We start from the raw sequence: 23,957 nt of genomic DNA, 5'->3' as shown, positions 1-23,957 counted from the left end.
GCTGCCACACAGGCTCGGGTGGAGGCGTCTATCGCAGCAGTTGCTGAGGCCACTGAGTCATGTTGAGCCCTGGAGAAGGCATCAACTATCTTCTGAAGGGCAGCTTCAGATAAGGATGACTGCTGGTTGGAAGAGGAGGCGAGAAGTTGATCAACCTTCTCGTTAAGCTCGCGGAGATGCTTCTTTGTCACTGGAGCATCATCCTCCTCATCACTCTGAACTTGAAACGGACTATAGTAGACCGAATCAAAGTTCATGTGATCACCACCAAGGTATTGATCATCGCCATCGGAGGCGTCTTCTGGAGATTGAGGTGGTGGTGAAGCTGGGGGTGTTGAGGGTTTGGTTGGTTCGGGTGGTGGTGGTGTATGGGTTTCGGTTTGTGGAGGTTCGGTTACGGGAGGGGTTTCGGTTATAGGTGGTGTTTCGGTTGATGTGGTGAATATGGGTGGAGGTATAGGGAATGAGGTTGGTGGTATAGTAGGGTTTATGGTGGGAATGGAAATAGGTATTGTGGGTGGAGGGGAAGGAACTGGGGATTGGTGAAGTTCCATCTCCGGGGTTGGGGACCGAGGGGGTGTGTTGCCTCGTTGTGGAGATTCGTCTCCTTGTGAGCCCTCAGAGTCCGAACTCCCACCTTTGGATTCGCTTGAAGAGGAGGGTATGAGGAGCTTTCGCTTCGGTTGGGTCTTCCTCCTTTTCGGTTGTGGGGATGAAGCAGGTTTCTGTTGTTTACGCTTCTTTGGAGAAGGTCCCTTTGGAGCTTTGGACACTTGCTTTCCCTTGTCACCCTTTTTGCCCCTGGCCACCGGTTTGTCGGCATCATGAATTGATCGCAGCATGTCCGGTGTCAGTTCCCTCGGACCAGTTTGGCGAAACTCCTTGATCGTTCTGATCAATCTGCTATCTGCTGGCACATCAGCATACATCGACTCCGGGATAGAGCCAATGAAGGAGAATTTCGATGCATCGGATACGATGATCTTCTTGGTATGAAAGGTACCAATAGAAGACATCGGTGCACCGTCGGCTGTGGGAACGTTAAACTTGTCCATAGCCCATCTGGTGATCAAGATCCAGAACCGGGCCAGCGACACCTCGGAGTGTCGGGAAGAGGAAGAGAGGCTCTGAATCAGTTGTTGCCAAAGGACAAATCCATAGTCCAGATTGATCCCGTTGTACACCCCATACATAATTGACAGGAAAAGACGACTGGCCCCGTCCGATCCTGAGCTCCTTTCTGACAGTCCCTTGAAGAGAACTGTAAATAACCCATTCCACTGGGGCGGTAGGCAGGACTTCTTGAACCTTGCGACGGAGGTAAGAACTTCCGTGTAGCCCATGTTGTAGAACATGTTGTAGAGCATACCAACCGGAATCGTCTCCGGGTGAACACGCGATGGGTCAGCAGCAAACCCAAGCATGGTGCAGAAGCGGGGACGAGAAATCGACGTCTTGTGTTCCGCCACTTCGAAAAAGACCCTGTCGACGGCCTTGTCGTAGTAAGCCGTTGCGTAGACCTGAGATAAGGCCACCATTGGCACCGTTTCAATCCGTGACAGTGCAGGAGCAAGCTGGGAGTATTTGAGACATTCGATGACCGGCGACATATAAGAATCATACGCCAGTGGGTTGAGATCAATCACGAGGCATTGCTGAGGACGGATTGGAAGAATCTGAGAAGTAGCATGGACGGAAGAGGATTCAGCCATTGTTGCAGGTTTGGAGAAGAAGATAACCGGGAGAGAGTTTGGAAGTATTTTTGCTTTGGAAATTATGGGGCAGTAAAGAGGTAAAAGGTGGTGTTGATGGGTTTTTATAGTAGGTGATAGGAGAGAGAAAAATCGTTTCAAATCTCTTATGGAAATACGAAACGGGTTTTTTTTTGGAGTGACTGATTGGTGACAGTTGGGACGTGCGATGATCACGTAGGAGAGAGAGTGTCAGATTCCTAGGATCACGCCGCCCAGTAAGCGCCGGTTCAGAGAGAGGAACCGTTTCCATTTCCACACGCGCCATTAATGCCAGATTGATGACGCTTCAATACTACACACGCGTCCAGAAGTGTCAGAAAAAGCGCGGCCGCTTCAAATTCACGCGCCCTCCTTTTTTTTTTACCGTCGTTTGAATTTCTATCCATTTAACTCCCGCCGAGTCAGCAACTTTTTGTCTTATCCCCTTTTAAACGGCTGTTTCCAATTAATGATCCACGTGGCTAATTTTTGACCACAACTTCATTTGTAACCATCCAGTAAATATCCAGCCTGTAAAATAATTAGTAACGGAATTTTTGAAAATCTTGGATTTTCGTGCAAAGAGTGTAAAAAAAAAATAAAGAAGTAAAGCAACTCTTTTTAGGATAATCTGTGATGTCAATAATGACACGAAACTGATGATCCCGGGCACGAATCTCTTCCTTCAAGGTCAAGAAAGACCTCAAAGTGTTAGTGTGGAATCCCGTTGAATTACGATCAAACATTCATTAATAAATGTTGAAAGGCTTCTTTTAATAAGGCAAATTAAGGGTGGTTTCGCTTTGATTCAACAGTTCAATTCTTGATATAAGAACGAACGTGAACAAAGTACTTGTGAGACCAGTGTAGTCTGTTGAACAAGTAGGGTTGAGTTGATTTTGTAGTGGCTTGGATTAATATGAAATCTCAGATAAAAATTTAAAACTGGATCCCTTGGGAAGAAATGTCATGGTGTGTAACAATTTCATTGGAACCACGCAAAAAGAAAAGAAATTGAGATTTCATGAAGGTACATTCGTCAATTCATTGGTGAAAACTTGATCAAGTTAATTGGTCACCGTCAATTCGTTGGTGTTGAATTTTGGGTTTCACTCAGCTCGTAGTGGCACGAAGCTAAGATCATAAACACAGATGTTGTGTAACCATAAACCTCAGTGGTAGTCTCTGAGAGTCTCAAGGGTTACAGTGATGAAACGAATGTTATGGAGAAGTTTAATGGGGATGGTGGAAGAAGACATAGTACCTCTGCTGCGAACAAAAGGACCAAGCAGGAGACTCTGAACTCATGTGAGAAAAGAGTGAGGTAGCTCACGATTAGAATAAATGAGTTAGCCTTATTGGGAAGACAAGGTTTGTGTATACCAGGTCATGAAGGCTATTATTCAAAATCTTATGAGGCTTGGGACACATACAGCAGCATGCTTCTAGGGACACTAAAGTAAGGCATCGAATATATTCCCATAAACAAATGAGCACACAATAAAAACATTTTTGGATTTTTGATATTATTAGAAAGAAAAACTGAAAAACCGAACCCGAACGTTCGGTTGGTTTCGGTTGGAAAAAGTTGAAAAACCGAACCCGAACCTTCGGTTGGTTTCGGTTCAGGAAAATTTTGAAAAACCGAACCCGAACCTTTGGTTGGTTTCGGTTCTTGAAAATTTTGAAAAACCGAACCCGAACCTTCTGGAGGTTTCGGTTTTGGAAAATTTTTAAGAAACCAAGGAGTTTAGATATGCAATATGAAAAAAACTTTTTACATAAAGAAAAACAAATTTTGCACAAGAAATATACAACACAGAAAAACTACCTTTGAAGTAATGAGCGAGTGAAATGGTTGAACCGAACCCGAACGTTCGGTTGGTTTCGCTTCTTACGTTTGAGATTGAGAGGTAGTGTGAGGTACTGACTCTGATTCCATCATTCCTAGCCCTTGCAATATTTTATTGAACGATGCTTCTGGAAGAGCTTTGGTAAAGACGTCAGCCAGTTGATCAGTGGTTCTTACGAAGTGAACTTCGACATTTCCATCTTCCACATGATCTTTGATGAAGTGATACCTCAGTGCTATGTGTTTGGTTTTAGAGTGTTGCACTGGGTTATGACAGATCCTAATTGCACTTTCAGAGTCACAATATAGAGGGATCTTCTTCATATTGAGTCCATAGTCTCGAAGTTGACTCTGGATCCAAATCACTTGTGATGTGCAGGATGCAGCGGCAATGTATTCCGCTTCAGCAGTAGACAGCGACACACATGTTTGTTTCTTGGATTGCCAGCTAACCAACTTCCCATCAAGAAATTGACAGCCACCAGTTGTGCTTTTGCGGTCGAGTCCACATCCTCCAAGGTCAGCATCAGAATAGGCTTGAACGAAGAAGCCTGAATTGGATGGATACCATAGACCTAAGGAGGCGGTTCGCTTGAGATAGCGTAGGATGTTCTTCACTGCCAGCATGTGAGGTTCGCGTGGGTTAGCCTGAAATCGAGCACAATAACATACATAAAACATGATATCAGGCCTGCTAGAAGTTAGATACATCAGTGAGCCTATCATTTGACGATAGAGCGTGATGTCGACAGCCGGTTTATCTAGTGAAGGGGTAAGTTTGGTGCCGAATGCCATTGGGACTTTGACTTTTGAGTCTCCCATCATGCCAAACTTTGCTAGGAGAGTCTTCGTGTAAGCTTCCTGATTGATAAAGATGCCTTCGGGTCCCTGTCTTATATTTAAACCAAGGAAAAAGTTAATAGGACCCATTGAGCTCATTTCAAACTTAGTCTCCATCAACTTTCTGAATTCAGCTGTTAAGCTGGGATTTGTAGAGCCAAAGATGATGTCATCGACATAAATTTGAACTATCATAAGGTGGTTACCTTCCTTTTTGCGAAAGAAGGTTGGGTCAACCGAACCTTGTTTGAATTTGGACATCTTTAAAAATTTTGTAAGCGTTTCATACCAGGCCCTCGGAGCTTGTTTGAGGCCGTACACAACTTTATCCAGAATATAGCAATGATTTGGATACTTTTCGTTCACGAACCCAGGAGGTTGCTCCACATACACAGTTTCTTCAAGTTCTCCATTGAGAAATGCACACTTGACGTCCATTTGGAAGACCTCAAAGTTTTTGTGAGCAGCATAGGCCAGAAATATTCTAACCGATTCTAGCCTAGCTACTGGAGCGAACGTCTCTTCGTAATCTATCCCTTCCTCCTGACAGTATCCCTTGACAACCAGACGAGCCTTGTTCCTTATGACATTACCTTCCTTGTCCATTTTGTTTCTAAAAACCCATTTGAGACCAACAACTGAAGCATCCGGAGGAGTTGGAATGAGGCGCCAGACTTTGTTCCTTTCGAACTCGTTTAGTTCGTCTTGCATTGCTTGAACCCAATCAGAGTGATCGAGGGCAGTGTTCACTGTCTTCGGTTCAACTTTTGATACAAATGAGTTAAACATACAAAACTCAACCTTTGAGAGTAAGGATGTCTGTTTTGCCTTCAGTTGAGATCGGGTCAGAACCTTTTCAGATACATCACCAACTACTTGAGAGATAGGATGATCTCTGGTCCATTTTGTAAGAGGAGGGTAATTCGGATCGAAGGTTGGATCTAGTTCAGCGTTGATCATCTCTTCTGGCTCAGATTGACTATCAAAATCAAGCATCATATCATCATGCTCCCCCTCAATTGATGAGTCTTGAGAAACATGAGGTTCAGGGGTTTCTTGCGGTGCTGGACTTTCAGGCATTGAAGCACCTTCGTTTGGAGGGGCACCTTCGGTTGGAGAGGTACCTTCGGTTGGTGAAGGACCTTCGGGTGAAGTGGAAGAGCTTTGCTCCCCCTCGACATGAGAACTTGGCTCCCCCTCGACTGAAGCATTGTTGGTTGGAGATTCATCAGTGGGCGATTCTCCTTCATGCATTCTTCTTGCAGCATCTTCGACAATCTGCTTCATATGATCTATTTTGTTGTCAGCTGCACCTGCTTCGGAGAGAGTAGCTTTTTCCGGTTCGTCAAATAGTTCCAGAAAATTTTCGTACAAATTGGTGATTGAGACTGTGACTTGGCCAGTTTGAGGGAAGATTTCCCTGGCAATGTTATCTATGGTCTGTAGTTTCTTGACATAGTTATCATCGAAGGTCACATAGTATGTCTCTTCAATCCTTCTTGAACGTTTGTTTAGGACCCTGTACACCTTGGATGTGAGTGAGTACCCCAGAAAAATTCCCTCGTCGGCTTTGACATCAAACTTGTTGCGGTGTTCTTTAGAGTTAAAGATGAAACACCTTGAGCCAAAAACGTGGAAAAATTTCACATTGGGCTTCCTGTTGTTTAATATCTCATATGGTGTGAGCGTGAATCGCTTGTTGAGATAGGACCTGTTTTGTGTATAACAAGCAGCAGAAATAGCGTCAGCCCAAAAATAAAGAGGTAAGGAAGCGAAACTTAACATAGTTCGGGCAGCTTCACACAGAGATCGGTTTCGTCTTTCGACTATCCCGTTCTGCTGTGGTGTGTAGGGAGCTGAGAAATTATGGCTAATTCCCTTTTCTGCAAGAAACTCTTCAAACTCCCTGTTCTTGAATTCGAGACCATTGTCGCTCCTGATGTTGCGAACGACCTTCTTGAGCTGGACTTCAATTTGCTTGATAAACACTTTCAGCTTTTGAGTCGCTTCAGATTTGAGCTTTAGAAAGAACACCCATGTAAATCGAGAGAAGTCATCAACGATAACAAGAATGTACTTGCTACCACCGATGCTTTCAATAGATGAAGGACCACACAAATCGATATGAAGCAATTCGAGTGGTTCAACAACTTTTGTGTTAATTACGGATGGGTGACTTTGACGACTCTGCTTTCCCATTTCGCATGCAGCACATAAATGCTCTCTGTCAAACTTGAGCAATGGAAGACCCCTAACGTGACCTCCAGTGACAAGTCGGTTGATATCTTTGAAATTGAGATGAGAGAGTCTTCTGTGCCACAACCAGCTTTCATCGGATTGAGCTTTTGATAGCAGACATATGGCTGGGTTTCCTTTGATGGGTTTCATGTTCAGAGGAAACATTTCACCCTTTCGCTCTGACTTCAGAATCACTTTCTTTGTCTTTTTCTCTATGATTTCAGAACCTTCATCATCGAATGAAACTTTGAGACCTGTACCTCCGACAAGCTGAGATACACTGATGAGGTTGTGTTGAAGTCCTTCCACATAGGCCACCTTCCTTATGGTAAAATCACCATTCGTTATCATCCCATATCCCTTTATGGTGCCGAAAGAGTTATTTCCAAACTTAACGTTGCCACCATTTGCAAGAGATCTGTATTCCCTGAGCTCCTCTTTCCTCCCTGTCATGTGACGCGAGCAACCACTGTCGATGTACCATTCTTCGTCAAACTGCTCGTCACTTATAACCTGCAAAAATTAAGCAGATTTAGGAACCCAAAGTTTCTTGGGTCCATGTGAGATTTTCATGGGAACGGGAATAGTAAGAGAGATGTCAACTAGATATGTTCTTTTAATTAGAGTTGTTTCATCTTTCTTTTTAATGGTGTAGACTTTTATTTTGTTAAGATTGGGTTTGTTCGCTTTGAACTCAGGTTTGGATTCATTGACCTTTTGCTTTCCCTTCTGTTCAGCTGAAGAATGAGGTTTTTGAGGGCAAGCGGGATTAGTTTTGGAACTAGATGGAGATGAATGAGTGGAAGTAGAAGAACGAGAAGAATTAGAACGAGAGAAGTTGGATGGGGAGGACTTCCTGGCTGATGACTTTAGGTGACCCTTTTGCTTTTGATCATTAGAGGGGCGGACCTTCGAGTCTTGTTCTCTTTTGACTTCAGAGCCGAACCTCTGCATTCGGTTGGAGTTGTTCTTGGAACCGAACCTTCGGTTTCGGTTGAAATCCTTTTCAGAACCGAACCTTGACTTTCGGTTGGTATCTTCTTGTGAACCGAACCTTGACTTTCGGTTGGTATCTTATTGCGAACCGAACCTTGGCTTTCGGTTGTTGTTTTCATACTTCAGATGCTTGTCTTTGTGTGAATAGTATGCATTCTGTGAGTGCCAGAATTGTTTCCTTTCAGAAAGGTTTTTTCTGTATCTTAGGTTCCTTTCTATCTTTTTATCCCTCATCTGCTTAGGTTGATGATGAACGTTCGCTTTCGTTTTTGATGTCACTTTGGCTGGTTCCTTTTGAACTTCAGGAGTTTTTCTTTGAGCCGAGGGAGCAGAGGGAATATCTGAAGAAGATTCAATTTGCCCTGAGGAAGTGGAAGGACTATCTGATGAAGGAATGTCTTCTTTTGCTGAACTATCAACCTCTTGAGGAATATCTTTTGTACCACTTGTACTTGGTTCACTGAAATTATCAGGCTTGTTCAAGGGTTCAGGTATGTACATCCCTTTCTTCATCCAGGAGGTTCTTTCAGAAAGACCAACGGTTTCGTTTCCATTATCAATAGGAGATTCCCAGAAGAACTCATCACAGCCATCAGCATTGTCTTCGTTAACAATAGCCGTGAGTTCTGCTGTTTGATGTTCGGTTACTCCAGTTACCTTGTATACCTGATTTGGAGTGGTCCTGACCTTTTGATACACAACAGCTTTTTCTACTAATTTCGGGGACTTTTGTTGGGACAATCTAGCGAATTCCACAGAATTTTCAGAAATAAGATTTTTGTGGTTTTCAGTTTCGCTTTTAACAAATTATGAGCAGTCAACCGTATCCTCTACAGAAATTTCACTCATGTTTTCGTCCTCGTTAAGCTCAGATGCATTTTCAACATCGATTTTATTTTCTGAGCTTACTTTGGCGTTTAGAGAGTCAAACTTTTGTATGGTTTCGGTTCTCAGTTTAAGTCTGTCATTTTCATCCAAAAGATTTTTGAGCATGACCTTGTGGTCTTTGGATTTAATGAAGGACTCAATTTTGTCCAGTCCAATTTTATAAGTTGGGTTGACATCATCAGACGATATCACACTCTCACAATTGTAAGCTTCGGCATCGATTTCATCCTCCTTAAATTCTAGGAAGGGCAAAATCATACGATGGATCTTTTGGCCTATCTCACAGTCCAAGTGAAGTTGAGTAATATTGGAATATAAACGTTTAGCTATTAAACAAAAAACATTTCGTTGTTTCAACAATTTCAAATTGTCTCTCTGTAAATAAATGTTTTCGTCTTTAACTTTAACTAATTCCGACTCTTTTAACTCAATCCACATACGCCGCTCCTCACTCTTCGACGCCACCCTGCTTAATTGATCAGTCAGGTTAGAATTGGTGACTCGAGTTTGAGTTAAGCTACTATCTAAATGAGAAATTCTTGTGTTAACGTTTTTTAGTTCTTTCTCATATGAGGATGATGGTACTTTAGATGAAATAAAAGCAGATTGTACCTTCTTTATTAGTTCATCAAGCTCATTGAACTGTTGGCTGAGTGGTTTGGCCGTAAAGCACATATCTTCCTGCACCTTCGGTCCATTGCTTCCTCCATCGGTATTGTATCCCCTCATCTGAGATACGCCAGACACCATGAAGCATTTTCCACCACTGCTTTCCTCCTTAGCCATATAAGCCTTTCCATGAGTAGGCTTCCTCACTTCTTCGTCTTCTGAGTCAGTAGACCAAACTTCGGTGCTACCGAACTCATCGTCATTAACCGAACCCTGCACAATAAGAGCATTAATAGAAGGGTTAGCGGTAGACTTTTTCTTTCTCAACTCATCCAATCTCTTCTGCAGCACGGCTTCCTCATCCTTTCCATCGTCCTTTTCAGTCATCTTCTTAAGAACACAGTCCTTAGCATAGTGGTTCTTGCCACCACAGTAGAAGCAGCTTACTCCGGAATCGCCATCTGCCTTCGGTTCCTTCTTGGGCTCCTCAGCCTTCGGTTCATTGTTCGCCTTTTCAGAGCTGTAACTCCCCTGCCAGTTTCGGTTTTTGTTGTTGGGGAATCTCTTCTTTATGAACCTCTTAGGATTGGATACCATCATGGCATAATCCTCAGTTGTGAGGTCATATTCTTCCAAGTTGAGCTCTTCATCCTCCATCACGGCTTTACTTTTAGATAAGAGGGCCAACGAACCAAGATTAGACACAACGTTCTTCTCTTGAACCACAATCTTCTCTTGTGACTTTAGAATACCCACCAGTTTCGCCAAGGAGTATGATTTAAACTGTTCATGAGCTTTGACTGTGGAAACAACTGCTCTCCATTCAGATCTCAGTCCGTTCAAGAAAGTAACCTTTTGTTCGATGAGCTTCCTTTCAATATCGTGTTTGATCATCTTGCTGAGAAGATGATTGAAGCGATCAAACGTCTGGGTCACTGTTTCTTCGGCCCCTTGCCTGAATTCTCCAAACTCAGATAGAAGCAAGGTTTGGATAGAATGTTCAAGATCTTCGTCTGTGGAATACAGTTCGCGAAGTCTGTCCCACACTTCCTTCGCCGTAGTGCATGAGCTGACCAGTCTGAATGTATCGGACTGAAGGGCGAATCTGATCAACCTTAGTGCCTTAATATTGCACTGAAATTTATCTTTTTCATCTTGCGCAATATTCGTCACATCCTTAAGCAGATCGTTGTACTCTTTTTGCGTCTTAATGATTCTGGATGTAGCAGAATGAGAAAACGGTCCATTGATGATGGCTTCCCATATGAGAAAACCATTGTCCTCCGATCCAATCACGTAATCTTCAAAATGATGCGCCCATACTTCATAGTCATGGGTGTATAAGATTGGAATCTTTGTTGTCGAACCGATGCTATTGGAAATATTAATAGGGTTTGATTGCGTCGCGTCCATTATGATCGTAATAACCTGTTCAAAGATCAGACTTGTAATAAAGCAGATTAGGGCAAAACAATAAATACTAAGATACGTCAATTAAGATGACGGCTCAATAAATATCGATGATTGCGGAAAACCCTAATGGAAATCTTTTTCACAGAAAAGATGTGTATCGATTACACAGCCTCCTGCTCTGATACCAATTGATGGGATTAAAACAACTTTTAATCTATGAAGATCGATTAGATCTTGAACAAGTATATGAATATGAAACAGCAAGAACACAATATTAAAAACAGAGCAGAACGCAATATTAAGAACAAAACAGCTTGAATCAATCGTGTCGAATGATTAAATAAAATCCTTAGAAGAGCTCGATTAAGAACATCAACTGTAAAGGATTGGAAGATTACAAGAACGATTACTGGAAAATGTTGTACTCTTAATCAATCGCTATATCGATAATCTCTAGAATCTTAACCTAATATGCATGCAAGCATTTAACTTATATACAATACATAAAAGGCTCTCGGTTGGACAGGCCCAAACCGGAGAATAAAAGGCTAATCTAACGAGCCCAAAAGACGCAACATCAAAACTCTTTTCAGCCCAACAGTGGCAACTGTCGGTTATGCCTGTGTTTGCTAATGACTCTGTGATTCCTTGTTATGATATTATATGGTAGTGATAAGGGGTGAAATAGACCCGGTATTTGATTAAAATAGATTGAAGGGGATTACAAGCACCCATATATGCTTGACAGTATCCGAATGAAATAGACCAGAGGGAATTTCAAGCACCCATATATGTTTGACAGTATCCGGTTAAAATATATAGAAGGGGATTGCAAGCACCCAGATATGCTTGGCAGCATCCAGTTGAAATAGAACGAAGGGGATTGCAAGCACCCAGTTATGTTTGGCTGTATGTTTGTATAGTATGAGGTATTTTAGGGGAACTCAATAAGCTTTGTGTTTAAATTTTTCAGTTTATGTTTCAGGTACTCCCAGTTCGAAGAGGAAGGGCCCGTCCTGATCGCACCGCATCACCCTACGGTTTCTGCATTTTGAGATTTTGGGAATTTGTACTCTGATAACATGTTGCTATAATACACTTTGACTGTTTTGATATAAGTATCGTATGTTTTTAATGAATTTAAAAACAAAATTGTATCTGTATTTTTGGGATATTACCAACATGTTGATGGTAAAAGAGAATTTTACCTTTCCCTTAATTGACCCATCTAACCATGACCCAAACCCATAATGACATGAAGCCCAAAAATAGACCAAATTGCATTCTGGTGAGTACGCCAAGCGTACACCACACGTATGCCCAACGTACCGGACTATCACTAAAAAGGAACATGGGTTGAACCCATTACGCCTAACATACCAAGAGGGTACGCCTAACGTACTCGTCAGATGCCCAAATCTTGCTATTAAGCTCTTAATGCTTAAGGACCTTTCATCCAACTCATAGATCTTAACCTAAGGAACATCTTAACTGATAAAGTCGACAACTTGATGCCTTTTCATGGCTCAAAGAAGCCCAAAACCAATTTCTAACCTTCCAACTTCATATTGTGAACATCAACTCATCCATGGATGAACCAAAGTCATCATGATACAATTTTTATGCACTAGGGACCTGAGAAACATCAAGGAAAGCTAAACTAAGCTTCTAGAATAGCTTTTACTCACAATAATTAACCCATGAGACCAAAATATGCCAAAAACCCTACGCTAACTAGCTAGATCTAAGAAACGAATCATCAAGGTTGAGGCTTTATACCTCCAGAAGGATGATCAAGATGAACAAGGTCTGGATCTACAAGCTTCAAACCAACCAATACTTCTCCAATGAACTCCTTTTTCTTCAATATGCACAAAAAACACACCAATCACTCAAAAGGCTCAATACTCTCTCAAACGGGGCTAGGTTTTCGATATAATGCTTTGGGGATGATAGAGGTTGATAATGAGGGAGACCTTAAGGTCTTAAGGTGTTTAAATAGGGTCAAAACCCTAAAAATTAGGGTTTTGAGTCAGCTTGAGTACGCCCAACGTACACACAAAGTGCACCCATCGTATTACATGGGATATGTGATCCATTTAATGAATTACGCTCAACATACACCTAGTGTACGCCCATCATAATCCAAAACCCCCAAATTCCTCTTAAACTTCCAACAACTATAACTTCTTCGCTTCAACTTCGTTTTCGGTGTTCTTTATATGCACGAAAAGGTATTGAGGACACCTACAATCCAATCTAATTTCCTTTTACCTAAAACACACTGAACTAAAATTTTTAACTCATGAAAGGCGTCCGAAACATCAATTTTCCCATTTTACCCCTTTGATTCCAAAACATGAACCGAGAGTTTGGATCACCTAACCCAAGTTACCCACATCCAAAAGGGCCTAAAATCTATTCATTTGAAAGCCCAATGCCTTTACTTGATCAATTTATTGTCCATAATTCCCGAAATAAAAAACTTCTCAAAATCGGAGTTACAATATATATATATATATATATATATATATATATATATATATATCATCGGCCTTTTTTATGATGGTTCAGTCTTTGATAGTATAACTTTTATGCTCACCTTCCTAATGCACAACTGTTAGCTTCCTCCCCATGATAAATTTCAACTATATATACACCTCTCAACACACATCTCATCTTCGAACTCTCTCTCTACATACGCATCACACATACATACGTTTAGATTCCTTTCACTTAAAGGATATGATCTGTATTTCGTATTAATATTAACTTGATCGCGGGAGGCCGCTCCCAGGATGAAAGTCATGGGGCGACTTTAACGATTCTCGTTTATGAATGTAACATGAATCACACCGAGGCTCGCTAGCAGCATCGAAGCACATATGTGAGATCTTGTCTTGATCGGTCTTGTAATGATTTTTCGAGCTACATCAGGTTTATTTCAAAAAAATAATCTATGTTCTTGTTGTTACGTTTGAATTATTTGTGTCATGTGTTTTGTAAAGATTGAATTGTTTGTGTCATGTATTTTGTTCGGTTTTCTCTCAATAATGATTGAATTTTGATAAGTTAACTTGAATTGAATATATTTTTGTTATCTTGATGATCAATCTCGTTACTTGGATTCTGAATTTGAGTTAGCAATAACTATTATATTACCTTTGGTGTCTTAATTTAAGTAAATGGCTTGCAACAAGTAATAACTAATAAATTACATTGCTTGGAAGTCTATGTAGCATCTTATGGATATAAAATATATCACATGGCCTAATATTTGGTTAGGTAATTCTTGATACCTTAATAAATATAGGAGATCATGAAATGACTAAATGCCCCTTACACCCCGCTCCCGAGTTGTAGCAAAGAAAAGAAGAGAAGAGAAAAGAAAGTAAGGAGAGAAAAGAAGAGAAAAGAAAGGAAAAAGAAATTGTCATTTGTGCTCCCGAGTTGGAGAGAAATGGAAGGAAAGTTAAACATTTTGTTCTTTCTTTTCAAATCCTCCCAAATCGGGAGGAAAGTTACGAGGGAAAGTTTTCCTTCCATTTTCTTCCTTTAATGAAACTCGGGAGCACCATTCTCTCTTATTTTCCTCTGATTTCTTCTCATTTCCTTTCTTTTCTCACTTTAAGTTGAACTCGGGAGCGGGGTGTTATGGGAGGGGCACATGAGGAACATTAACAAAGCAAACCAAATGGTATCTTAGATAAGGACGAAATATGTAACTCAAACTTGCAACAGGAACAATTTTGAAAAATTAAAAAAACTAGGACTAAAACTATAAAATCATGCTTACCGTTTGTGTAATTCACTCTTGACAAAAAAAAAATGAAACACGAGGATGCGCCTTGTTTTAAAGTCTTTGACAAAAACTTAGTGCAAAATTCACGCGCCACCACCGAGGAGTAGGATGCGGCTTAATCCCTGTCAAGATATCGGGCATGTCCGACTGACACCTTCCAACTCACTACCCTCAAATAAATCTCCTCTCTTTCTCTCTCTTAATTTTCTTTTCACTTATTCCCCGTCTCCCCCACTTCATACATAATTCTAGAGAGAGAAAACGACTGTGTCTGTGTGTGTGAGAGAGAAAGAGTGTGTATCTGTGATCTAATGAAGGGGGATGCTGGTGGAAAGATGATAATCAAGTCCAAGCTGAAGTGGGTTGGCTTAGTCGGACTTGTACTCTCCGCTTTATCTCTTTTCACCCACTTCCTTCTTGCTAGATATTCCTACACGGAAGAGGGCATTACAGAGTACCAAGCCATCACCATTTTCTCTTGGCGGCCAATTTTTGAGAATGCAGATCTTTCCTCCAATGTAACTTCGCTCATAACCCACTTCCAAGATCTCATATTTTGCTCCAATTTCATGTAGTTTTCACCTAATATAGCATCTATATGAACTTTGTCAATAAGGTTTACTACTTTGTTACTCGTATCTTCCTTTATCACAGAAAAAAGTCAAAAAGGGAAACTTTTAGCATTCGATTAAGTCAATGTTTGCATCTCTTATATGGGTGTTCGATAATCAAACAAGATACTCATGTTTCTCGTTTCTTAATTATCTGATTTTATGGTTGTGCAGAACAAATTGTATAAAAGGCTATGGGGCCCTGTTAGGCGTCTCGAATCTTTACAACCACATGCTAAACCTAGAGCGCACTATTCAGGTTTGTATAATCCATGTCCACTTTACATAATCCACGATCCAAATTCCAAAAATCGTAGATTGCTTTAACACTGTGTATAAAATGCATGCAATTCAACCTGGTCTGACTGCTTTTTTCAAATGCTTTAAGGATCAAAGCTTGAAGTTGTAAATAGTACTTTGGAGCTTACTATTTAATTTTGTTATAATTGAAGCCTGATTTGTTCCAGAATTTAGCTTATTATATTGATGTTTTGCACATACCTTCAAGTTTTTAGGACTTTTAGGGTTTTAAGGAGCATAAATCAATATCTTAGAGCTGGATAAAAAGCTAGTAATATCAGTGTCTATTGCATTAAGTCAAAAAGTTTCTAATTTTATTCCTTTATCAGTTCCTGTTTCAGAATCAGATAGATATATTTTTGTAAGGATACGTGGAGGATTTCATGAGATCAGGAGCTCTGTGAGTGCATCTTATTCAAAAGCATCAAATTCAACACAAATAATACTGAAATTTTCATTTCCTTTAAACAATTATCCTTTTGTAGATTTGTGATGCTGTTGTTATTGCTCGGCTTTTAAATGCAACACTCGTGATTCCAGAGATCCAGTCAACCACAAGCAGCAAGGGAATCAGGTTTTCATTCTGTTTTTTTTTACTGATTAAATAGGCTAAAAGGGTATATCTGTAAATACTGAACACCAGCATTGTAATTTTGTATGTTATTTGCAGTGCCCAGTTTAAGAGTTTTGCTTATCTTTACAATGAAGATCAGTTCATGGCAGCATTAGCAAATGATATCTTAGTTGTGAAAACCCTACCCAAAACCCTAAAAGGAGCCAGAAGAAAGAAAGAAATCCCTTCATTTAAAGTTATTAACTCACAATCTCCCTATTATTATTTACATCATGTTCTTCCAGTTCTGATACGCCACTCTGTGGTCGAGCTAGTTGTTGCTGATGGTGGATGCTTACAGGTAAACCATAAAAATATAACATCAAATTAAATGCAAGAAATAGCAATGTACTTTCATATATTTGTGTATTATAGCAATTTCATCTAACTACATAGCAATTTTCACTGCAATAGTACAATGCTATAATTGGGTTGATTTTCCAAAGTACAATAATGTCTATTGTGAGTTTTTCCAAGATTTTTAATTTTTATATGATATGATTTGTGGTGCATATATTCCAAAAAGGCAACACTTCCTCCAGATCTTGAGGAATATCAACGGTTGAGATGTCGTGTTGCATTTCATGCTTTAACCTTCCGACAAGAAGTACAGGAATTAGCAACCAAGATTTTACACAGGTCAGCAAGTGGTTCAAATATTTCTTGAATACCCGGGTTGTACTGTACAACCAGAACATGCGCGTCTCAATTTATGATCTTTTCAGGTTAAGGGCACCAGGAAGGCCATTTATAGCATATGATCCGGGGATGACTAGAGATGCTTTAGCATATCATGGTTGTGCCGAGCTTTTTCAGGTAATTAATTATATTATTATTGTTTCTTATTTTCCATCAAATACATATGTTATATAGTGTTTTGATGCATTTTTTGTGAATATGAACTATGAAGGATGTGCATACTGAACTTATTCAGCACAGACGTTTATGGATGTTAAAACGTGGAATTGTCAAAGGCAATCTTACTGTGGATTCAAACACACAACGTCTGAATGGTTCTTGTCCACTTATGCCTGAAGAGGTAAATATTTTATAAAAAAATCAATTTCTTGTGTTTAAACTTTAACCCTTTTCTTCTTTCTGCAGATTGGTATCATCCTTCGTGCATATGGATATTCATGGGACACAATCATCTACATATCTGGAGGAGAAGTCTTTGGTGGCCAAAAGAAACTAATCCCATTTCATGCAATCTTTGAAAATGTAGTGGATAGAACATCACTTACAACATCTTGGGAATTGAACAGAATATATGGGCGTGAAGCAAATCTTGTTGACAAATACCCAAAAACCCCACCTTCTGCTGAGAAAGAAATGAGACATGAAGCATGGAAAACATCCGGGCAACGTCCCCGCCCACTGCCGCCACCTCCCGCCAGGCCGAAATCGTATCACATTGAAGGGTGGTGGGGTTGGGTGGCTGAAAGTGATAATGAGCCTGAGAGTACTGTGATTGAGTTAAGGACTAATGCTCACAAGCTGCTGTGGGAAGCCATTGATTACATGGTGTGTGTTGAAGCTGATGTGTTTGTTCCTGGCTTTGATCGTGATGGTAAAGGAAGACCTAATTTTGCAAGCTTGGTGATGGGGCATAGACTATATCAATCTGCAACAGCTAAATCTTTTAGGCTCGACAGGTAATCTTTTAGTTTTGTATATTTACTCTTTAATTTAACTTTGTTTATTCATTCTTTTGTGAGTTCATTCCACTATACCAAAGAAACCCTAATTAGTGCTTACATTTTGCTTGAAACAGGAAAGAAATTGCAAAACGTATGGAAGAAATCAGTGACCATTTATACGAAGCCAACCATACATGGATTAAATCCGTGAGGAGTCACCTAAGAGAAAGCTTGCTTGATCGATTAACAGAAGAATCAAAAGCATCAAAATCATTATCATTTCTCTCATTCCCAGTCCCTGAGTGTTCTTGTCTGAGATCCGAGTCAAAAGGAGCTTCCACTTCCCAACTTCCAGCTGCTATTAAGGTTGCACGTTCTTGTCCTGCTTGGATGGGTAAAGATGTAGTTTCACGTCCTGGAGACAAGGAAAACGAAGATGATCTTGATGAGGATGATTCTGGGCCTTTTGGTTTGTTTTTCCGGCAGAGTGGTGGTTCTAGTAACAGGAATAATGGAGGTGGTGGCGGCAGAGGTGGTGGAGAGATGATGAGCAGCAAAGAAGAGACTCAGATGGAAGATCAAGAAGAAATGGACGGTGGCGATAGATGACCTAATTGGGCGGTGATAGACGACGGAGTTAGGAGGTAGGAGGTAGGAATTAGGAGACCCCCTAAATCTAATCGTAGCCTTATTTAAGTTGTTTGTACAGTTGCAGTATATCGTTGATGGTGAAACTGGACTAGTTTTGAGAAAGTACAGTTTGAGTTTTAATGTCAAAGCAGCTATTATCTTTCAACTTCCGATTTGATAATTGATATGATTTGTTTAACATTTTAGAAAAATGAAATGTCTACATTCATCCCCAATAAACAACACTAAATGGGAATGTGTTGGTGTATTCAATTTGCTACAAATTCCTTACCAATTATAATTTATAAATTATTAACTAAGGGGAGCCGAAGGTTTATCAACACCCTCTGTAATTGTATCCAAGTTAGAGAAAGGCGAAGATGATGGCGACTTATCTTTTTGAGGTTGATATCAACCACTAATCTTCCCTCAACCTCTTAAATTTTTTAATTATACAGAACTAAACATTTATTTTATCGTATTTTATTTATTAAAACTACATAGTAAACATATTTCAAATAGATAGTAATAAATTTGTAATTGTTAAAGTGAAGCTCCTGCATTAGAGATAATATTCAAAGAAGGATCTATTTTAAAAATGAAGTTAGCCGAAATCTTATGTAACAAAAATAATAAGCTATGATAATGGTTTAACTCTTCTGGATACTCTAACAGAGACTAGAAAATTTGTATTGTGAGAGAACAATATTTTTAGAGTTTTAAAGTTTTTTGTATTTCTAAAGGAAACAAAAAGAAAGTTATACTTCTAAAATTTTATCTGAAAAAAACATTATTTTTTTTACAAAAAATAATTTATATTTATAAAGGTTTTAAGAGAACAATGATATTGAAAAAAAATCAATAAAACAAAATTTTAATGTTAATATTAACTTTATTGATGTGAGACAAATATAGCAAAATATGTACTAATTAGGTCTACCTTTTTCACTAATCGATGACCACATTCTTGTCATGGTTTCAAACACAAGATTAGGGATCTTATGTCTTTTTATTTATTTTATTTACTAGTTTATAACTTTGAAAATCACGGTTATAAAATTAATTAAATTTTTATAATAAAATTTATAATTATTAATCAATTGTTTTAAATAAATTATTAATTAAGAGATATATCAAAAATTTAAAGTTATTATAACTTCAAATTTAACATATAATTAAAAAATATAAATTTGAATTTTGAAATGAGTTGCCTAATATATCTACATGACACATAACATAATATTAATGGGAGTTGTATTAAAATGACACTCGTCAAAAAGAGATTAAAACTATTCATTTATTAGATAGATATAAAAGATATAGATATAGATTTATTTATTATTATTTTTTAATATCTTAGGTTGCTACAATACTTGATTTGATGCAAAACAAAACAAACAATCATAACCAACATTACATACATGATCAACACTACTAATTGCATGTAAATATATTAAGCTCAAGTTGCTTCTCGACTATATAAACATGAATAAAAATAAAGGGTAAAAATGCAGGGGCGGACGCAAAATTTTACAATAGGGGTTGCACGGTAGTAGAAAAAATTCAAAAATTCAAAAATTCTCGAAAAATTTTCCACTGCGGTCGGAAAAGTTAGGGGTTGCCGGTGCCACCGTGGACCACCCCTAGGTCCGCCCCTGTAAAAATGTCAATATAATCAAGCTCAATTAAGCTCGTGAACTTTGTGGGATAAGTATTCAAATACTCGAGTAGTTCGAGCTCGAGACTCATCTTGAAGTTAGGAAGATTTTGATTTCGAGTTGATCTTGAGTATCTCATGAGTTGTCTTGTTTTATTACACCCCAATGTATTCATAGACAAATAATTAAACCATTAAGAAAGTTTTATTGGTATCTTAATAGGTAAACAATTGAAATTGTTTGAATTTCAGAATAAATATTATAACTTATGTAAGTTATATGGTTTATGTGTATGATGCAACAAAGGGTTAATTTTTTTTTTAATAGATTGACCCTCCATTAGGAAATGTATATTACAAAAAGATCTATTTATGATATTTATTAGGAGTTGAAGAGTAAAAAGCCTATGCCAAAGAGAATTAGTGAAAATGAATTCGGTAATGATGTTTTTGCTTAGGTTCGATTTAATAGTGTTGGTCATGATTTCTCTTTGATTAGCTATAAGATAAAAGTTGTAACGATCTTACGTCTATAAAAAAAAGGAATTGATTCATACACAAAAAAATTTCTTCATATATAACAATGTGTTTTAAAATGTTGTATTGTACAACTCCACAAAACATAAGTTGTGTATAGAAAAAAATTGTTATGTACAAATCACTACTCATAAAAAAAAATAGACCTAACAAAAGACTGCTCCAAACAAACAAAGAGCTGGTCATAGGAAGGCTGATCAATCAGTGAAAAAAAAAGGAAAACCTAATTAAATACTCCAGTGTTTGCTTGTATGGACATATATTGATCACATATGTATCGCATTATTAAGTTTTATCCATGTAAACTTTAGAAAATATGAACCAATTTCATCCAGTGAAAAAAATTGTGTTCTTGGAAGAAAAAAAAATAATGAAAGTGTTTCTGTATATATGAACGGCTTTTTCTGAAAAAAAAAAAAGTTCATTGTTTTTCGTATAAAATGTTAAAAATGTAATGGCTCTTTTGAAAATTTCCCTCAAAAGAATAATATGTTCCAAAGAATAATCCCGATTTTATTTATTTATTTATTTAACAGGGTCCGATAATAGGCTATAGGCCCGGTTACACCTGTTAAGAATTGTATTGACAGGACCTGTTAAAATATTTAGGATTGGCCCGGTAGACATGTTATAAACTGTCAAAGGCCCGGGTTTTGTCCACCCCACGACATAGATAGACCTCTCAAATTTGACATCAAAGATCCATCCAACACTCCACATGGGCCAAGTACCCAAAACAAAACAGCCTCACATGAAGATTTCTAAAGGATGAACAATAACATGAAGAAGGAAACTTCCATGTATAAACTATTAAACCGGATTTAACAAGTATACAACAGTTTTAAAAATGAAAATTCCTCTAAATTTGTGTGTCCCCATCCCAATAAATTCATCTCAGGCAGACCAAAAATTAAGCATGCAGGTTGCAGCCACCATCCCAGAAGGATCTACCACTTGTTTTGGCACCTGTAATGCTGCCTCTAGCAAATTGACCAAAATGGCCTTCTGTTTACAAGCTCAGTAGATTGAAGCATCAAATCGCGGCTCATAGAAACAGACTTGACTGTTATACGACTGTAGAGCACATCCAGCAATCCAAGACCATACCTTTTTATCAACATCAAACAGCAAACCTTTCCCTTGATTCCAAGATGTAAAACAGATGAGATTATCCTGTCCAAAACACTCAAATCTCTCTGCTGATAACCTCAACAGAGCTCTAAAGTATCTTGGTGGCATTCTGCTTATTTCAATCCAAATCACTTTTGCATGATCCAATTCCCAAATTCTCATACTCTGAAGAGTACTATAAAGACCGATTCTTCCAACCAAAAACAAACGCTTCTGTGTCCCCGCAACCAAATACCCATCCAATAAAGATCTTGGAAACCTTGCTGGAATATGTTCCCAATACCCCGCATCCAACTGATACATCATCAACCCAAGAGGTGAAATTGTTTCCAAATATAACCTCGAGTCACAAAATGCCATCTTTGATGAACAAAGATTGACAGCTGGCATGGTTTGGTGAAGCGACCAACTGTCGGCCTTTGAATCGTATACTTCAGTTGGAAGTGATCTGTCACCATAGATATCACTAGCAGCTATGACTTTGAAAGAGCGTTTCTTTCTATCAACCACCATAATTAACTGTCGTTGTTGATTATAATGCATACTTGGTAGTGTTCTCCAGCTTTGTGTCAGGGGATTACAGATTAATGTTCTGAAAGTTAAGCCATCCAGACCTGAGAAACAGACAAGTCCTCCTGAAGATCCAACAAGCCAGAATGCCCATTGAGGTAAGAATGTGAAAGGGATTTTGTACCATTGTTTCAATGGCAAGCTGAAAACAGAGCATTGTGGTGTTTGTGAATTCTTCCAGAATGTGAGAAGGCAAGGGCCATGGGAGGGAACTTGGGAATGGAATTTGAGAAAACTGTTGTCTTGTAAGATTGAATTCCAACGTTTGCAAACGGAACGGAGTCGGAAGATCATGAAAGGTGGAACCCTAGCTAGTATTTCATTCAGTAGGTCTTCAGGTAGCATAGCCCATATGTTATCTTCCATATGAACATCTGGGTGTGGAGCTTTTGGGAATGTAGCAATCATTTCTTCATCTAGACCTCTGGGTTTTGTCTTAATCGCCTTCTGTCTAGATGGGCTAGTGTTCCTCAACCCTAGTCCCCGACCAATTGGGCTAGTATTTCTTGAGCAACTTCCCCCAAAATAACTTAATTGCCTCCCCTCATCCTCTTCATGAGAAGAACCAGTTCTCGCGGATTCAGCAGGTGAATCTGTTGACCTAGAGTCAGAAGCGTCGCCACTCCCTACGACCATCGTTTCAACAACCTAAAAACCCAAATCTATAATCAATGCTTCAACAGACTAAGAAACACACTCAAGAGTCAAGACCCATGTTTTTTTTTTGTAATCAGTAACCAACGGGAGGATCATTTGTACACAAAGATCTAACAAGCTGGTTTAACTCGATTGTGGATTCATGAAATTGAACGTGGAAAACCCTAGATTCTCAGATTCAAAATGGGATCCTTGTTTCCCAGTTAGGTAGGCGTATCAAAGTGAAGAGTAAATAAAAGGAAAACGAAGAGTTGGAACATTATTAATCAGAGGTTACCTTTGGTGAAATCGGTTAGGTGTTTTATTGAAGGGTTCATCGGATAACGGAGTTCCTTCACCAACTGGGAAGCCCTAGCATCCATTCTATATTTCTTTGGATTTTTCAGACAAAGGCTTCTGTAGCTTACATTCGCTTTTTGTCGCTAGTGGTATATACAATTCATGTAAGGCATTTTCTGACTACAATTCATCCCAGAAAATGTACTGTACAGCGACATCTTATCTTATGAGGTAAATAAGGAGATAAAAGAAAGGGTTGAAATACTTCCAGTAATTATTATCTTTTTGTTTGGATATTTTTATATGAGAAAATAAAAAATAATTTTCAATTTATTAATATTAAATTTTATAAATTCTCCAATCTAGTTTTCTTTTTCTTTTATAAATGTTGTTATTACTCTCTCGCCTAACATCTTATGTATAACATCAACTTAATGACTTTTTTATTTTTACTTTTATAAGAAATGCCTATTATTCGATCCAACGAGTTTGAAAAGTGTGAATAGGTTGCCACATCCTGTGATACATATGAAGGGTTTGATTATAATTTCGAAGACAACTTAACTCATTTCATGATCATCAGAAAACGAAGAATTTCCACACAAGAAGTTCGATTATATTTTCAAATATATAAAGGGCGTTGAAGAATAACAATGAGAGACTCACGACCATCTTGTATTTTATTTGTGAAGTGATAAAAAAAATGAAATCTATTATAATAAATGAAGGTTTTTTTGGCCATATGTTCTCTTCTCCTTCGTTTGGACACATGATATTTTCTAACATTTTTAAATTTTCTATTTTCCACTTGTCATTTTATTGTATTTTTCATTTTATTAAATTAAAATTCCACATTTAATATGTAAGATAATATATATGTAAGGTATTTATTAAAAATGGTTTATATATGTAATGTATCTAATACATTAAAGTTTCATTAATTTTAATAATTTAAAAGATT

The 23,957-nt window shown here is 38.5% G+C and overlaps 2 protein-coding genes across 2 annotated transcripts; one reads left to right on the top strand and one right to left on the bottom strand.

The window, feature by feature from the left end:
• The first annotated feature begins 14,426 nt into the window (after positions 1 to 14,426).
• LOC145087611 (O-fucosyltransferase family protein) lies at positions 14,427 to 18,331 on the top strand. The gene is made up of 10 exons (XM_079025605.1): positions 14,427 to 14,889; positions 15,157 to 15,241; positions 15,612 to 15,682; positions 15,768 to 15,856; positions 15,953 to 16,196; positions 16,422 to 16,534; positions 16,621 to 16,711; positions 16,806 to 16,934; positions 17,000 to 17,550; positions 17,670 to 18,331. The coding sequence occupies exons 1-10, from the start codon at positions 14,683 to 14,685 to the stop codon at positions 18,142 to 18,144; spliced, it is 2,055 nt and encodes a 684-aa protein (XP_078881731.1). The 5' UTR covers positions 14,427 to 14,682; the 3' UTR covers positions 18,145 to 18,331.
• A 2,809-nt stretch (positions 18,332 to 21,140) lies between these two features.
• LOC145087610 (F-box/kelch-repeat protein At5g15710-like) lies at positions 21,141 to 23,131 on the bottom strand. The gene is made up of 2 exons (XM_079025604.1): positions 22,995 to 23,131; positions 21,141 to 22,708 (listed from the first exon to the last, which is right to left on the bottom strand). The coding sequence occupies exon 2, from the start codon at positions 22,694 to 22,696 to the stop codon at positions 21,377 to 21,379; it is 1,320 nt and encodes a 439-aa protein (XP_078881730.1). The 5' UTR covers positions 22,697 to 22,708; positions 22,995 to 23,131; the 3' UTR covers positions 21,141 to 21,376.
• Between the last annotated feature and the right edge of the window lie 826 nt (positions 23,132 to 23,957).

Source organism: Lactuca serriola, chromosome 2, assembly GCF_051521515.1.
Source record: "Lactuca serriola cultivar US96UC23 chromosome 2, Lser_US96UC23_V15, whole genome shotgun sequence".
NCBI classification, from domain to species: domain Eukaryota; kingdom Viridiplantae; phylum Streptophyta; class Magnoliopsida; order Asterales; family Asteraceae; genus Lactuca; species Lactuca serriola.
The sequence above is the reverse complement of the archived record's forward strand: the minus strand, read 5'-3'. Positions and strand labels throughout refer to the sequence as shown.